This window comes from Tupaia chinensis, unplaced genomic scaffold, assembly GCF_000334495.1.
Source record: "Tupaia chinensis unplaced genomic scaffold, TupChi_1.0 Scaffold000622_1, whole genome shotgun sequence".
Taxonomy (NCBI): Eukaryota; Metazoa; Chordata; class Mammalia; order Scandentia; family Tupaiidae; genus Tupaia; species Tupaia belangeri.
The window spans coordinates 6747713-6766368 of record NW_006160142.1 but is presented as its reverse complement, the minus strand read 5'-3'; the positions used below and the strand labels follow the sequence as shown (position 1 = coordinate 6766368).

The 18656-nt window shown below is 36.9% G+C and overlaps 1 protein-coding gene across 1 annotated transcript in view; it reads left to right on the top strand.

The window, feature by feature from the left end:
- Positions 1-9862: 9862 nt before the first annotated feature.
- Positions 9863-18656, top strand: part of RTN4 (reticulon 4) — a 46326-nt gene continuing 37532 nt past the window's right edge. Inside the window, exons 1-2 of the mRNA XM_014591796.2 lie at positions 9863-9933; positions 10623-13016. Coding sequence (XP_014447282.1) covers positions 10631-13016 — 2386 coding nt within the window. The 5' untranslated portion in view covers positions 9863-9933; positions 10623-10630. The remainder of the gene's footprint in view (positions 9934-10622; positions 13017-18656) is intronic.

The window sequence follows — 18656 nt, the reverse complement described above, 5'->3', positions numbered from 1 at the left end:
TTCTTTTAGGCATAACACTTACAGTAGGATTTTTATCCACTCTGAAAACTTCTACCTTTCAATTAGGGCCATTTATATAGTGTAATTATTAATGTAAGATTTGTTTTAAGTCTTTGCTTTTTTTCTTTTCTCATCTGCTTTTTATTTTTTCCTTTTGGATGAATCAGGCATTTTTTAGTATTATATTTTTCAGTATAATCGAGTATTATACTGAATAATATGCTCTGGGCATTACAAAATATATTCTCAATTTATTGTACTCTACCAAGAGTTAACATGCCACTTTACATATTTCACATGTAACCACATCCATATATTCTTTTCATTCTTTGTTCTTTTACTGTCTTACTGTTTGTTTCTATAGGTATTTTGATTATATATTGTACTTATTTGTGCTTTAAAAAATCTTCTCTAAAGAAAGTAAGAATAGCAACAAGAATAACACAACAAGCTGGTGGTGTAGTGGATAAAGCAGCCAACAGTGCAGTTCAAGTCCTGCACCTGGTGGTTAGAAAAACATTCCAGATATGTGTGTGTGTTCATGGCCCAAAATCCTAAAAGGAGGGAGAGATGGAGGAAAAGGGATTGCAGTGTGATCATTCTTTTTTTTTTTTTTTTCCAGTATTAGTGTGATCATTCTTGATAGGGTTGCTTCTTACTTTCTCTCTTATGTATGTCCAGCACATAAGCCATTTGTTCAACTACGGGGAAGAATGGAGAAGAAATCAAGAATGAGGAAAAAGTCTTTTTTGGGTTAGCAGGTGGTATGGTTAAGGTGCTGGATTCCGCATGGCTGACTGTGGTTCAAATCTGGACCCAGAGGCCTGAAAAATACACTAGGTGTGTGTGCATGTGTGTCCATATCCTGAGAGGAGAGTGGAGGACAAGGGATTGTGGTGTGGCCTTGCCCCTTGGCAGGTGATTTCTCATATCCCCTTTCTCTCTGTTTCTCTTCATCGAGTGCACATGTCCTATAGCAAAAAAAAAAAAAAAAAGTCTTTTTAATAAAAAAAAACTCTACTTGTATACTTACCATTTATGCCATTAGTCATGTCTTTATAAAGATCCAAGTTTATGTGAAAATATTTGTATTAATCTTTAATTTTTTATAATTTTGTTAATCAATTCTTGTTATTCTCTGTAGTTCTATATGTTTAGTCACTTCAAACACTGAATTAGCAAATAACAATCATTGTTTCAAGGGGAAATACAGGTGTCTACGAGCCTTTGGTCATAGTACTTTATTAATCAATCAACATGTAACCTTGTTTTATGTGTTCCTATTTAAAGACACGCTATTTAATATACAGCGTGGATTTATTTACACTGAACTCACATCCAGTAGCACTGTAATCACGTATTTTTCTCTTAAGGCACATGTCAATCTTGTGGTTAAGAACATTAAATAGCACTTCACTATGCTTAGGGGCCATTTTAATAGGGAAGTTACCAACAAAAGACACTCAAATAAGAAAATGGCAATAAATTTACTGAGAAAAAGACACTTATGTACAGTGAAAGGACTGAAACAAGGCAGTAGAGTTGCTTGTTTCATTTCAGCTGGAAACATGGCTTTGTCTGACCCTCAAGTTTGCCTGCTCTCATGTGTGCGTGTCCTGGAAAGTGCTGCACATAATATCTTTCGGTGTTTCAGATTCAATGAGTTGGTGAATTTGCACATGAAGAATAAGTGAATTATGAGAATTGACTATATATTCTGGATTGTCAGATTTTTATTCCTTTAAAGATTCTATTACCTTTTGGATTATGTCATTTCCAGTGAGAGGTCAGGTCATTCCTATTCTCCTGCCTCTTCCTCTGTCAGAGGTTTAAGGTTTCCTCCGTTTTTGGTTTTCACTGGTTTGGCCTCTATCATGTGCCTGTTTATGGTAGTGTATTTATCCTGCTTGAGGTGGGTTCATCAGCTTCTTGGATCTGTGGGTTGGTATTTTTTAAATTTTAGTATATTTAACTTTTTTTTTTTTTTCCTGCTTCAGTCACTGATGCTTTATTGGTAGGAGGGTTGCAATTAAAGATATTTTAACTGTTTGTCTCTCAGGTCAGAGAGGCTCTGTTGATTTTTATTCCTCAGCCTTTTTTCCCTTGCTGTGCTTCAGTTTAGATAGTTTCTGTTAATTTTTCTTTAAGCTTATTTGTCAATATATCTTTTCTTAAATTGTCTAATCTGCTTTTATGCCCATTTAGTGACTTTCAGTCAATTCTAATATTTCCATTTTTGCCCTTATCTACGTTTCTCAACCAAAATTCCCTCTGTTCATTCTGTGTTAATCTTTCCTGTTTATACTTGGGCATTAAAAGTTAACTTTCATTTTAATGTTTGCTTATACATTCTCTGTATTATTTGTTCATTCATATTGGTTTTTTTTTCTGTTTATGGTCATGTTTTCTTCTTTGTGTGTCCATTTTTTAAAATTTTATACTGCACATCATAGTTGTGGTATTCCTTTTCTTTTGAAAGGCAGTTAATTTGCTGGTAAACTAATTTAGAGGCAGGGGTCAGCAGCCTTTTTTTTTTTTTTTTAACCAATTTTTGCTATCGGGTACATGCGTTTGCCAGAGAGACAAACGTGTCTGACAGACAGAAAGCTAGATATTACCCCTGGGGGGATGGCCATGTCGCAGTCTCTTCTCCTCCACTCTCCTCTCAGGTTTTTGGGCACACATGGACATGCCCCTGGCATGAGTTTCAAGCTACCTGGTCTGGGACTCGAACTGCTGTCAAGCATGTGGGAGTCCAGCAATATAACCATTTCGCCATCTGCTGGTCCTAGCAGACTTTTTCATAAATAACCCAATAGTAAATATTTTAGGCTTGTGGACCATGCAGTGTTTGTCTTCAGTACTCATCTCAACCTTTATTGTGCAGAAGTAGTATTGACAGAAATAACCAAACCATGAAAATATTGCAAAAGGTTTATTTATAGTAAAATTATGAGTTATTATGGCTCATGAATATAATCTCTGGTAGTCTGAGAAAGTATTCCAGGAGGTTTAGAGAGAGCAGCTTTTTTATTTAGGTCTGAGAGCAGGAGATAAACAAACTATAAATCAACACATGGAGTTTTTGTTTTCATCTGACCCCGAAAGGCAGAACATCTGTAATAGAAGTTTGGGTTTATAGTAGCCATACATAAGTGAATGGACAAAGCCGTGCCCCAATATAACTCTGGCCCATGAGCCATAGTTTGTTGATTCTTGATCTAAAATATCCTTTTCTTTAAGGTTAAGCAGTCTTGCTCTTAAGGTGCCTTTTCTGGGGTCTCAGCTGTATTGCTTGGGGTATTTAGTGAGAACTCTTCACTTTGGTTGGTCAAAATTTAGGAATCAGGTCTTCCAGAGTTGTCTGACCTTCAAAATATACATTTATTAATTTAAATCAAGATTTATACCTGTTGGTACAATTTGGTACCATAGGTTTCTCGGCTAGGGCTTGCTGAGACTGGACTTTGTATGTGCAACAAAGGTTTAAATACAACCCCTATCCAGATTTCTGGAGTTCATTTTCTAAGGTTTCTTTTGTTACTCTGCCTAGCAAATTCCAGATAACCCTGCAGCGCCCTCAGCTCAGCAAGAATACGGTATTCTTGGGTCTTCTCCCTGTGTTGTAGTCCAGAAAGTGTCTCCAGACAGGACAGTACTTTCCCATTTCTCAAGATTCATGCTCCTGTGATACCTATTGTCCAATATCTCCAGGTTGTTGCTTCTGTATTTTACTCATATTTATAGTTATTTGTGTTAGAAAGGTCAGTCTGACGTAATTACTCATAGCCAGAGCAGAAGTTCTCTATGGTTTAAAAAAATATTTTAGATGATTTTTGCTGACCAGTTACATTTTTAATTAATAAGAATCCCCCGCCCCCTTTTTTTCCCTTTTAAATTGCCACAGGGCATGTGTGCTTTTCAGAACGAGAGAAACAGGAGTGAGGCCGAAGGTGCTGAGAAAGCACTCTCTTAGGGAATGTAGTCATGCTGCAATTCCTTCTCCATTTCTCCATCCCGTCGAGACTTTGGGCACGTACTCAACAAGCGCCTAGCAGTATGTTTTTCAAGCTGCCAGGGCCAGGACTCCAACCAGTCAGCCATTGGGATCCAGCTCTCTCAACCACCAGGCTACAGGACCAGGCTGTGGTAAAAGCTTTGGAAATGACCATGTCAAGAAAAATATTCAGATGTGTGCACATTGGTGAAGTTGTGATAGTATATGTATTTTTTAATTGAACCAGAGTAAATTGCAGTAATAAAAACTGACAAAAAGTGATATACTTAAAAAAACCAAGTTTCTTGGGACCAGCAGATGGCTTAATGGCTACATTGCTGGATTCCCATGTAGTCCACCATGCTGAGTCCCAGACCTGGTGGTTTAAACTCATGCCGGGTGCGCACGTGTATGTGTGTCCCAGGAGGAGAATGGAGAAGGGATTTCGGTGTGGCCAACTCCCCTGGGGGGTGATTTCTTGCTTTCTGTCTCTCTGTCTGTCTCTGTCTGTCTGGCGAGTGCTCATGCCCTATAGCAAAAACCTCATGAAAAAAAAATCCAAGATTTTCAGTGAACTCGATTCTGAAATTGGCCCTTGTGTGATGGAAGTGATTAGCATTCAGCATATTAGCATTTGGAAGCACTGAGTCTTAACTTAAACTTTTTAGGTTTAGGCTTAGTTTAAAGAAATGAATCTAGTATGAAGGCAGATTGTTTAGAAAAAGTTGTGAATGGTGCTTTCATACTTTTATTGTAACTAAGTTGGGTGATTCTCTTCATTTTATTGGGAGGTAATAAGGAAATCAGTATATATCAGATTGTGGTGGCAGAATTAAATTATAAATTCTAGTTTTGTCATTAGCTACATGACTTTGAAATAAATTGCTTAATTCGCTGAGCTTATTTCACTGAAAATGTGGTAGCAGATTAACAAAAATGAGTATGTTTTACAAAAGTCGATTCTGGTGAATTGGAGATTTAATGGATGTGAACATTCTGATATGCGTGGGTATGCTTAGAAAGAAGTGTTTGGTCAACATAGATGACATGCCAAGAGTTGTTGAGAAAGTTGGTGTCTGGGGGGAGGACCTTATTTATAGGGCTGAAGGTTTTAGGAATATTTACATGAATAGTTAATAGCTGTTAAATGTTTTTGAGCAGGAGACTATATAGATGCTTTTACTTAGGAATATTACTTTGACGGTGAGAGAAAGGAAAAATTAATGGCAAAGTTTTGGCTTCCTCTTTTAATTAATGAAAACTTGTATGTGTTTTTTTAAAAAGTAGGGCACTATGTATTTTAGTTAGTGTGGATCTAATTAACTCTTTAATATTTAATTAATTTTTAAACTGTCTGTTCACAATATCATATAATGAAGTTCAAATTAAAAGTTTATATTTCATTCAGTAGTTAGAATTTGGCATGATTAGGTGCCAGCAGGTGGCGTAGTGGTTATGTTGCTGAACTCCAACATGGCTAACTGTGATTGAGTCCCCAACCTGGTGGCTTGAAACTCATGCTGATTGCATGTGCGTGGGAGCCCAAGATCCTGGGAGGAGCATGGAGGAGAAGGCATTGCAGTGTGGCCATCCCTCCCGTTGGATGATTTCTCACTTTCCCACTCACTGTCTTGGTTTCTTTCTCTCTGGCAAGCAGATGCTCCCTAAGGCAAAAATCTAGAGAAGAAAAAAAAAGAATTTGTCATGAGTAGATCATAGAAAGAGGGGGAGCTGTTGCCCTTCTATTTATTTTTGGTAAACCTAATACCGTGACAGTATATGTGTAATGTAACTCAGAGTGTTGTATTTTTAACTTAATATAGTATCCCTGACTATAAAATTTCTTATTCATTTGGGATAGTCAGAATCTTTACAGGAAAAGAAAAGGCTAATCCAAAACATTATTTTTTTCCCCTAAACCAGAAATAGATGTTTTTAGCCTTAGAATTTGGCAGCTTATTCATAAGTATTGTTGATCAGATTTTTCTTTTAACATCCTTAATTTTATTGATTAGCCATTTTGAAATCTAAATTCATATAATAAAGTTCAGGAAAGGAAGAATGACACAGTGATTAAAGAAAAGAGCATGGGGCCAGGCTGTGGTGCAGTGGTTAAGGTAGCTGGGCCCTTCATGGCTGACTGTGCGGTTCAAGGACCTGAGGCTTGAGAAACAGAGAGACCTGTGTGTGCGCTCAAAATCCTGAATGGAGGGAGAGATGGAGGAGAAGGAATTGCAATGTGACCATTCCTGTGGGGGTTACTTTCGCACTCCCTGTCCCTCCCAGCGCACGTGCCCTTGGGCAAAACTTTAAAGTGAAAAAAAAAAAAAAAAAAGAACATGGACATTTAAATCACCTGGATTCAGATCTCAGATCCATCATTTTCAGTTTGACTGGGGAAGTTACTTAGCTTTTTTATGCCTATTTCTCATCTGTGAAATGGGGATAATAATAGTAACAATAAGAACCAAAACACCTTGTAGAGTGCTTTTGAGGCTCGGATGAGCATCTGAAACAGGTATGGCCAGCCCACTGCCTGGGCCATGTTAGCATCTGTAAATGTTGTTATACTGTGAAGCAGTGAGTTCGGTGTTCCTGATTATTACATGGTATTTGTAGGGTAATAGTTTATCTCGTTTTAGGAGAACAGACTCGAGGGGCTGATAAAGTAAGAGACATTTATGCTTGTTGGACTTGTGAATCTCTCAGAAGAAAAAGCATGAGCACTTGGGAGTTAGACTGGTTTGAATCCTGGCCCACTGACCTCCTTGCTCTCTAACTTAGGGAACAAATTTTTGTATCCTTCTTTTCTGCTCTTTCTGTCACAGCATTTTGAGGTAGATACTGTTAATATCTTTATTTTACAAATTACACACAGAAAGGCTAAGCAAGAACTTCCTCAGGGTTGCACAGTTGTTAAGTGATGGACTGGGCTTTGAATCCAGGTATTTCAATTCCATGATCCATTTAGGAAGAGGCTGAGGATCTTTCTTCTTGAAGACCTAAATGACCTATTCTGGATTTTTTAAGAATAGCTTTTGGAAACGCAATACTTGTTTTGTGGTTAGCTCAGAATGGAATATCATTTTAGAAAATGAAAGTTCTTGGGACCAGTAGTTAGCATAATGGCTGGGTCGCTGGACTCCCATGTAGCTGACCTCAGTTTGAGTCCCGGACCCGGTGGCTTAGACTCAAGCCAGGCGGGTGTGTGTGCGTGCCCAAGGTCCCGAGAGGAGAATGGAAGAGAAGGGATTGCGGCGTGCCCATCCCTCCGGGGGGTGATTTCTCGCTTTCTTTCTGTCTCTCTCTCTGTCTTTCTGGCGAGCCCACGTGCCCTATAGCAAAAACCTCTCCAAAAAAAAATGAAGGGTCTTTCTTCCCTTTTTTTTTTTTTTAATTTAATAAATATTTGAAATACTATTTTGAAAACATTTTTTTACTTGGCCAAATGTCAAAAATACAATTTTTGCTCTAAGAGAGATTCTAGTACTAAAAAGAATAAGAATACATTTTTAAAAATGATTTAAATTTTGGGCACAATTTTAGGTGTAGTTTGCTTTCCCTCTAATTTTAACAGTAACTAACATACGTTCCTAATTTATTTTTCAAGTAGATTGACCTCTGTTTTAGTGGCTTCTAACTATCGTGTCTCAGTGAAAAAATGGAACTATTTCATAAAGATTGGTTCCTTTTATTAATATAGAGCAGCTATGTACTTATTTGGTTCTGCTCTTTGACCCTCAAATCTCAGTTTTATACAAGTTTGTAATTCATTTTTTTTTTTTTTTGAGAGATTTTCGCTACAGGGCGTGTGCGCTCGCCAGACAGACAGAGAGAGACATAGAGACAGAAAGTGAGAAATCACCCCCCAGGAGGGATGGTCACGCCGCAATCCCTTCTCCTCCATTCTCCTCTCGGGATCTTGGGCACGCACGCACACGCGCCTGGCGTGAGTTTTAAGCCACTGGGTCCAGGACACGAACCGCGGTTGACTACGTGGGAGTCCAGCGACATAGCCATTACGCTAACTGCTGGTTCCCTGTAATACATTGTTTTAACTGAAAAGCTTTCCCCCTCATTTTACAAATGAGAAACTATGCTACTTATCTAAGATCACATAGCAAATCACCTTTTAAAAATGTATACGTGTGTATATATTTAATAAAATCTCATAAAGCATTATTGTTTTAACTGGTTTGGATGAATGAATGACCTATTCCCACCTATGTTCTAGATTATAGGAGACCCTTTTAGAAACACATCGTTTCTAAGAATTTCCCCTCAGTATCCCTTCTAAGAATTTTTTGAGATTAATGCATTTATTCTAAGTAATTAATAAATTAAAAATAAATTTGTCCAAGCCAGCTTACACAGTCTTGAATCTTTTTAACCAAGTGTACAAGCCAAACCATCCTATTATGATGGAAATAACTTGGGAAAGGAGGTCTAAGAATTTTTAAAGTATGATGTACTGGTATAGGTTTATTGTAAATGTATGTGACATTGCGAAGTTAGTTCTCCTATACTTCAAAAGGAAATGAACTTGGAAGACAAGTCTATATCCATGATAGCTTTATCTCTTTGATTTTTTATCTGTGTTGAACCTTTTCTAACTGGTCCTTCTCGTGGTTCTACCACTGTTCAGGATCTACCACTGTAGGTACAGATGACATTGCACAAAGATAACATAGTGTATTAACTTAGGCTGCCATAACAAAATAACAAGGCAGGTTTCATTTTGAGGCTTTTTTTTTTAAATTAAAGAAAGTGGGGCCAGCAGGTGGCGTGGTGGTTAAGGGCGTTGGACTCCCACATGGCCAGCTGTGGCTTGAGTCCTGGACCTGGCGGCTTGCTTTCTCGCTTTTCCTCTCTCTCTCTGTCCTTCCCTGGTCAAATTAAAATAAGTAAATAATGTTAAATAAATTATTAAAAAAAAAAGTGCTATAGGACATGAGCACTAACTAGCTGGGTAGACTGGAGGCGGGTGACTTTGGGCACGCATAACCTCACATGTTCCTGGCTTGAAGCACCTGGGTCTGGGACTTGAACTAGTACGTCCTATGTGGGATCTAGTCACCTTAACCACCATGCTACCAGCTGGCTCTGAGTCCTTTTTTAGGCTTGTAGGTAGCTACCATTTCCTATGTGTTCAAATGACTTCTCTTTATTTATTTATATGATAGGGAGACAATTGGGGGAGGGAGAGAGAGGGGAAGAAAAGTGTTTTGACAGGGTCTCAGCATTGTGATCCAGCCTCCCATTAAGCTAGGACCCCAGGTGTGTGCCATTGCTCCCTGTGGTGTTCAGGGTGGGCCAGGAATCAAGATTGCCTGGGGCCTTGCATGACCTTTTGTGTATGCTAGCCTAGAGGAAAGAGAGAGAAAAAGCAAGCAAGCTCTGAATACACTACTAATCCTATTGGACCAGGACTGCTGTCACTGTCATATCTAACCCTAATAACCTTCCAAAGGCCCCATCTCCAAATAGCATCACATTGGGAATTAGAACTTCAATGTAGAAATTTTGGAGGGGACATAAAAATTAAGTCTGTAACGTACAGTGATTAAGGAAACAGGCTCTGGAGTTGAATTGCCCGAGTCACTTACTAGTTGTGTATACTTGAGTGAATTACTTGAAGAATGATAGGTTCTATGAGAACATTTAATCAACTTTATAATATAGATGATTTAGTCTGAATTAATGGTGCACTACTTTTTCTAACTTCCTTTTCACCTTGGCCTTTTTCTTTGCAGGTAAAGTTGTTAACTCATTACAGACTGAACTCATTACAAACTGAACTCTTGCTGCCTCCTTTTATCTTTAGTCTCCTTCCAACCTGTCTTTATTTCCGCTGAGGTTATATTCTATTTGTTTTTCAGATGAGACCCTTTTTGCTCTTCCTGCTGCATCTGAGCCTGTGATACACTCCTCTGCAGGCAAGTTCTTTCTGCCATCCTTTTATCCTCTGTATATTCTAACTTTAACTCTTTAGTTGTGTTGACTCTATATAGATTGGATTAGTTTAGATTTACTAAAAATTAGCATGGTTCCAAGAATGTTTGTCTACTGAAAACATTGAAACTTGGATTTTATATGCTATGTCCAAGGGAGAGATGGGCAAAACTGATTAATACCTGGAAATTTGTAAGGAACTGTTGAACCCTTGATTTATTTACATTGACATATTGACAATTCCTTTTCTCCAAATATAGTTTACTTGCATATTGCCCAAAGGCTTTTATGTGAGTGTTAGTCTATGGCATTTAATTATCCATTGTCCCTTCTTTTCTGTACTGTCAAACTCTTTTCAAATCACCTCCTCCTCCTCTGAAACTAGTTAAAAGTAGCATTTCTAAGTTGATAACACTTGAGGATTCCCCCAAAGACTTGATTTATGTCTTTACATAGCATGTAATTGCCTCCGTAACCATGCATATGTTTTATTGACAAAAACCTAATATTTTCAGTAATGATTCAAGTCTACTTGATTATTTATTAAATTATTAACATTTCAATTTAGTTAACAGTAAGTCTATACTAACATTATTTAGAACCTGTCATAAAACTTGCATTAACTCTGAGAACACAGGCATTCTCTAACTTTCCTTTCTGTCCATGGTCACAGAAAAAATTATGGACTTGAAGGAGCAGCCAGGTAACACTATTTCGGCTGGTCAAGAGGATTTCCCATCTGTCCTGCTTGAAACTGCTGCTTCTCTTCCTTCTTTATCTCCTCTCTCAGCTGCTCCTTTTAAAGAACATGAATACCTTGGTAATTTACCAGCAGTGTTACCCACCGAAGGAACACATCAAGAAACTTTAAATGAAGCTTCTAAAGAGTTTTCAGAGAAGGCAAAAAATCCCTTTATAGATAGAGATTTAACAGAGTTTTCAGAATTAGAATACTCAGAAATGGGATCGTCATCCAGTGGTTCTCCAAAAGCAGAATCTGCCATAACAATAGCAAACCCTAGGGAAGAAATACTTGTGAAGAGTAAAGATGAAGAGGATTTAGTTAGTAATAACATCCTTCCTAATCAACAAGAGTTACCTATAGCTCTAACTAAATTGGTTAAAGAAGAGGATAAAGTTACATCTCCAGAAAAGACAAAGGACAGTTTTAATGAAAAGGGAGTTACAGTAGAAGCTCCTGTAAGGGAGGAATATGCAGACTTCAAACCATTTGAGCGAGTATGGGAAGTAAAAGATACTTATACAAAAAATAGTGATAGGTTGACTGACGGAGGTAATATAGAGAGCAGGTTAGAAAGTAGAGTGGATAAGAAGTGCTTTGCAGATGGCCTTGAGCAAACAAATCATGAAAAGGATAGTGAAAGCAGTAACGATGACATTTCTTTTCCCAGTACACCAGAAGCTATAAAAGATGGTTCAGGAGCATATATCACATGTGCTCCCTTTAGCCCTACAGCAACTGAGAGCACTGCAACAAACATGTTTCCTTTGTTAGAAGATCATACTTCAGAAAATAAGACAGATGAAAAAAAAATAGAAGAAAAGAAGGCCCAGATTATAACAGAGAAGAATACTATCACCAAAACAGCCAACCCTTTCCTTGTAGCAACACAGGATTCTGAGACAGATTATGTCACAACTGATAATTTATCAAAGGTGACTGAAGAAGTACTAGCAAATATGCCCGAAGGTCTAACCCCAGATTTAGTACAGGAAGCATGTGAAAGTGAATTTAATGAAGCAACAGGTACAAAGATTGCTTATGAAACAAAAATAGACTTGGTCAAAACATCAGAAGCTGTTCAGGAGTCACTCTACCCTGTGGCACAGCTTTGCCCATCATTTGAAGAATCTGAAGCTACTCCTTCACCGGTTTTACCTGACATTGTTATGGAAGCACCATTAAATTCGGTAGCTCCTGGTGCTGGTGGTCCTGCAGTGCAGCCCAGTTCACCATTAGAAGCTCCTCCTTCAGTTAATTATGAAAGCGTAAAACTTGAGCCTGAAAATCCCCCACCATATGAAGAGGCCATGAATATATCTCTACAAAAAGTAGCAGGAATAAAAGAAGAAATTAAAGAACCTGAAAGTATTAAGGTAGCTGTTCAAGAAACTGAAGCCCCTTATATATCTATCGCATGTGATTTAATTAAGGAAACAAAACTCTCTGCTGACCCAACTTTCTCTAATTACTCTGAAATAGCAAAAGTCGGACAGCCAGTGCTTGATCATTCTGAGCTGGTTGAAGACTCCTCACCTGATTCTGAACCAGTTGACTTATTTAGTGATGATTCAATACCTGAAGTTCCACAAAAACAAGATGAAGATGTGATGCTTGGGAAAGAAAGTCGTACTGAAACTTTACCTGAGTCAATGATAGAACACGAAAATAAAGAAAAACACAGTGCTTTGCTACCTGAGGGAGGGAAGCCATATTTGGAATCTTTTAAGCCCAATTTAGATACCACAAAAGATACCCTACCTGATGAAGTTTTAACCTTGACTGAAAAGGAGAAAATTCCCTTGCAGATGGAGGAGCTGAATACTGCAGTTTGTTCAAATGACTTACTTGTTTCTAAGGAAGCAAAAATCAGAGAAAGTGAAACGTTTTCAGATTCATCTCCAATTGAGATTATAGATGAGTACCCTACATTCGTCCCTTCTAAAATGGATTCTTTTACTAAATTGGCCAATGAATACACTGACCTGGAAGTATCCCACAGAAATGAAATTGCTAATGTCCAGGTTGGAGCTGGATCATTGCCTTGCTCAGAATTGCCCCATGACCTTTCTTTCAAGAACATACACTCTAAAGTGGAAGATAAAATCTGTGCCTCAGATGAATTTTCCAAAGATAGGTCTGAGGTATCAAAGGTGCCCTTACTGCCTCCAGACATTTCTGCTTTGGCGACTCAAACAGAGATAGGCAGCATAGTTAAACCCAAAGCTCTTGGGAAAGAAGCTGAGAAAAAACTTCCTTCTGATACAGAAAAAGAGGACAGATCACCATCTGCTATATTTTCAGCAGAGCTGTGTAAAACTTCAGGTAATCAATCCATACACTGTTTTGTGCTGTCATGCCACTTTTTGACAATGCTGTGAAACATTCCACTATACATTGTGTTGTTTTTTTATGTTTATAGTGTCTAATATATCCACATAGATAAAAAAAATTCTTTTCCAACTGCTATTTAAAGGTTTTAGTGCCTTTTTTTTTTTAACCTCTTTTGCACTCAGCACCAACCCTTATCTCTTAACTTTTCTACACAGTTATTTATTACTTTTATATTGCCCCTTGGAAATAGATGATATTTTTAAAATTTGGAATTGACTTTACTATATTTATGTTTTTCTTTGATCTTTCTTGATAGCATGAAAACCAAGAGATAGTAAAATATTTTCCATTGTGTTTATTTTTGTTGTTCCAGAAATGATTTTACATTTAATTTTTAAAGAAAGAACATTTCTATGGCATATTTAATATTTCAGTATAGTACAGTGTGTTTTCAGTGACAAGTATAATGTTAAGTATATTGAAAGTGTAGTTATCTTGTTAAAAAATATAAATTGAGGTGTCTATTACTTTTTTTTTTTTGAGAGGTTTTTGCTATAGGGCACGTGTGCTTGCCAGAAAGAGAGAGAGAGACTAAGAGACAGAAAGTGAGAAATAATCCCCTGGGGGGATGGTCATGACGCAATCCCTTCTGTTCCATTCTCTTGAGATCTTGGGCATGCACGCACATGTGTCCACCGGGTTCGGGACTTGAACCATCGTCAACTACATGGGAGTCCAGCGACATAGCCATTATGCCATCTGCTGGTCCCTCTATTATGAATTTTGAAAAGTAGTAATCTCATTGTTTTCTTTTGACTCTACATTTCCTACACACTTGATTTGCATAGTGACTTACATGTGTGCTTTTATTTAGCTGTGTTTTCTATAGTAATCTGTAGTGATTACAGTATGTTTACTGAATGTACTTATTAATTGGAAATAGGTAGCACTAGTGGTATAGATACCAATATAGAGGTTGTTGCTGTGATTTAAGAAAGGGGAGTTTATGAATATTTCAGGCAGTGGAGGGAACATTGAGACAGAACTTGATATTTGATTGCATATTGTCATTAAGGATAAGAAAGAATTAAAGAAGAATGCAGGAAACCTGGATTCCTAGCATATACAGATACATAGAGGGCAGTATGAGAAACTAAAATAGGGAACACTAGTGAATAAAGTGGGTCTGGGAGATAGGAGAAGATGAAAGATTTAGTTTTGAATATTTTGGTATTGAAATACCTATGAGATATTCAGGAAGTTGTGATATCATAAAGCTCTTGAGGGAGATCTTAGTTGTGTTTGTATATTTGTCATATACAAATATAATTGAGATACAATTAAGGCCACATATATCACCTAAAGAGAAGCTAGGGAAGAGAAAGATTTATAGAGTAGAGGGGCCAGCAGGCGGTGTGGTGGTTGGGGTACTGAACTACTCCCACAAGGCTGACTGTGTTTTGAATCTCAGACTTGGCAGCTTGCTTTCTCTCACTCGCCCTCTCTTTCTCTGTTTTTGGTCACATTGAAGAATAATAATGATGAATAAAATTAAATAAATAATTCTTAAATAAAATTTTAAAAATTCAAGAGTAGAAGAAATAGGCAATATTATTAAATACTAGAGAGGTCATTTAAGATAAGGGTTGAAAGTTTGTCAGAAGGAAGAGGAATGTGTTTGCGTGACAGTGGCAAATGGTGTGACTGGGACATGAACAAATGTATACTAAATGTTGACTACTCTTGAGAAGGTTGAAAACTTGGAGCAAGCAGGAAGGGAGTATGTATTGGGGTGGGGACCAACATTTATTTATTTATTTTTAAGATGGGAGGGAAATTTGGATTACAGGGACTGGTAAAGAGTCTGAAGGAATGGAATAAGGTCCGAACTTTAGAGAAGAGGAAGGATACTGCTTTGATTATAGTGAATGGAAAGGAATGTATTGGTGTTGATACTGCTAGGCTTTTGTGACTGGAAGTTGAGGGAATTTTTTTCATTTATGTTTCTTTTTATTTTCTTTCTATTTTTTTTTTTTCAGAGGGAGATTTTTTTGCTATAGGGCACATATGCTCAACTAGAGAGACAGAAAGCGAGAAATCAGCCGTCCCCTCTCCCATGGGTGGCCACACCATAATCTTTTCTCTTCCATTCTTTGGGATTTGGGGCACATGCACACACATGTCTGGCATGAGTTTTAAGTCACTTGTTCCAGGATTTGAACCACAGTTGACTACATGGGAACCCAGTGACATAACCATTATACCATCTTATGGTCTTGGTTTATGTTTACTTTTTAAAGTAGTGTGTTAGGTCATTTGCTGATAATGAACTGGAATATGCTTGGGTAAAAGAGCTCTGAAAAATCTTCTCACTAGGGAAACAAAGACATTGAATTAAAAGCCCAGTCAAGATTGAGCAGTGGTCTGTATAGGAAGGTGACTTCTTTAACTGCTGTACAGCCCTAGGTATGGATTCAGAGAAAGCAAATGGTTGTATTGCTTTATGTTTGTATTGTGCTAGGAGAGCCAGTGGAAGGGCAGAGAATCAAGAGAGTTGAGGATACTAGTGAAAGAGTAATTTGAAGTGTAACTGTGGCATATAGGTTGGAAGGTGTGATGAGAAGAGAAAGTAGATAGCTGAGAGGAGGTCAGTGAACTTAAGGTCCAAAATAGATGTAATAGCCAAAGAGTAAGTAGAAATAAAAATATAAATTCCTGAATGACAGAAGTAGTGATTAAAGTAGGATTATGTATGATATCATGTGTGTTTGATGAATGTTTGTATTGATGTTCAATTTAGGATTCCGAAGAATTAAATTTGGGTTGATTATAATGGGTATTTGGCCATGGCCTGGGTGTTTGGCCATGGGGAAGAACCTACAGTGGAGTCTAGGTAAAGGTTTGGGTGAAGTACACTATGAGGCCAAGATGTTGATTGCACTTCCACATGACATTGAAATCAGCCAGGATGATGTTAGATTTGGGGTGGAAAAGACAATTAGGAGCTAAGGACAGAGTCTTTAGTAGAGTAGTGATTTTGTTTCTCCGCACTTAGTTTCTTTTCAACCAGGGTGCTACTTTTGTCACATTCCTATTGTGGTTGCCCATTAAATAATGCAAGGCATTTTTAAGAAGTTAAGAATTTTGTCAACCATACAAAACCTCATTTTTTCATGCATTTTTCCCACATGTAAGGATATTAACTTGGATAACATTCTGTTGCTATGTGGATACTGAATAACAGTATTATAATGGACAAAGGCTTTCTTTAGGTTGTTGGTAGGCCGGTGGTAAAGGAAGGTGCTGATATCTTCCATTCAGACTACTGAGATCTAGACTTAATGATTGTGTTATGTGTTGGTTGGTTGCTTGGCTTTGTCACTAATGCACAGAATATTTTCAGTTCATAATCAGATGTAGATTATATCTTGCTGATCTGCTAAGAGCTATTGCATTTTCTGATCTAGTTTCCTAGTTCCAGGCAACAGTCCCGTAGAAGAGCCAGAAAATTGAGCACAGTCTTTGCCAAATTGCCTGCCATGGATTGGGCAGTCAAACATAGACTGTGGGTGTTGGTGCCATCTAGTGTTGTAGCTTAAAAAAAAAAAAAAAAAACCTAGGTCTATGGAATGCTCTGTATTTAACCATAAGGAATAAATCCATTAGGACAAAGAAATATAGAGAACTATGTATATCTAACTTGTGCTAACAAATGATTTAAAGAAAAAGATTTTATAAACAATTTTTACATACACTGACTCAAGCAAATGCTTGAATCATGCTGTTATAGACATCATGGAACGACCTTAAAGATTCCTCCAAAGTTGCATACTTTGGATGGAGACTTAAGTTTTAAAAGATCCACTTACAGCCTATTGGCTATTAATTTTTGAATTCCAAATTTAATAATATTTTCAATCTTTAGGAATTTTTGTCTGTTAATTTTAGATGTAGAGTGTGGGGGTTGGTGGCTTCTAGTGTTGTAGATTAAAAAAAAAAAAAAAAAAACCTAGGTCTATGGAATGCTCTGTATTTAACCATAAGGAATAAATCCATTAGGACAAAGAAATATAGAGAACTATGTATATCTAACTTGTGCTAACAAATGATTTAAAGAAAAAGATTTTATAAACAATTTTTACATACACTGACTCAAGCAAATGCTTGAATCATGCTGTTATAGACATCATGGAACGACCTTAAAGATTCCTCCAAAGTTGCATACTTTGGATGGAGACTTAAGTTTTAAAAGATCCACTTACAGCCTATTGGCTATTAATTTTTGAATTCCAAATTTAATAATATTTTCAATCTTTAGGAATTTTTGTCTGTTAATTTTAGATGGTAAGAAGTCAGTATTTATTTAGTTCTCATTGAAGATAGTATTTTCAGTTTCTCTGGACTTTAGCATTCATTTTTAGCAAGTTATGTGAAATTATTTAGAGATTTTTAAAATACTTTTTTTTTATCATTTTAAGTATTACCATTCATTTTCTAGATTAAAGTCTTTATTTCTTAAGATTCAATTTAGAAGTTAATGTTGAAGTGCTTTAATTTAGTCTATAGAGGGCATTATATTACAGCATATGGTAGGGCTTTTTAAGATTGTTTAACACCTTTCAATAATGAAGTATGCTTAATTTTGTACCTTTATATAGCTCAGAAAAATAATTTTTGGAATGAGTTAAAACTATTGTATAGCACTAGGTGCTTCATATTAAAAATAAAGATCTCTGTTTTCTAAGGCTAGAAAGTAGAAGTCATTATTTTAGTGATCAACAACAGTATACAAACTATCTTGACTTGGTGAGGAGCACTTTTAGTCCAAGTGACGGCTTTCTCACCTTGTTTCCCTGTCTATTTCTACACATTGTGAAGAATAAAACAAACAAAAAACAAGACTTTTTCTTGGGTTCAGAAGTAGAGAAAGGAGAAAAGTGGAAAAGGAGAGATACCTTAAAGCTGTCTGATGTGAACTTAGGGCTTATTTATTGCTGCCTATTCTAAAATACAGTTGCCTATTGTCTGAAATCCTGCCAATTATAAACAGCCAAATAAATAAATACACACACAGTTTCTGAGGGGGTTACAGAGAGAAGAGTTTTTTGTGTTTTTGTTTTTAAGTAGGGATTGATTTGATCCTATAATTTTCTTGCACTAAGAAAATTAAGAGTTTTGTTGTAAAAATGTGAGAAGAGAAAGTATAGATAATTTTAGAGCATAGAACTCTTTGGAAAGAAATTAGGAACATACTTGAGGTTTTTGCTACCTTTGGGAGAAGCGGGTACTGGTGATATGGACGCAGTAGAGGAAGCTGCCAGATATGAACTTGGCACAGTTTATTTCAGAAGATCTGTGCAAGGTTGATTTTCCATTCAGAAATGGGAGAATACTTGTCCTGGAATCTCGTCCCTCCACAAACACACAGTATTTAGTGTGGCTTAGAATTCAGACAACTCTTATTTGCTTGCATTATAAATAAAGAACTCTTCTGAGTTCACTTTTTTTGGGAGTTTTTAAAGGGAAAATATTGATAGGTCCCTGACCCAAATAATCAAAATGTCATTCTGCAAATTAGTGATGTGTGCTCTATTTAAAAATGAATGTTTGGAAGAGTGTTTTATTTTTTAA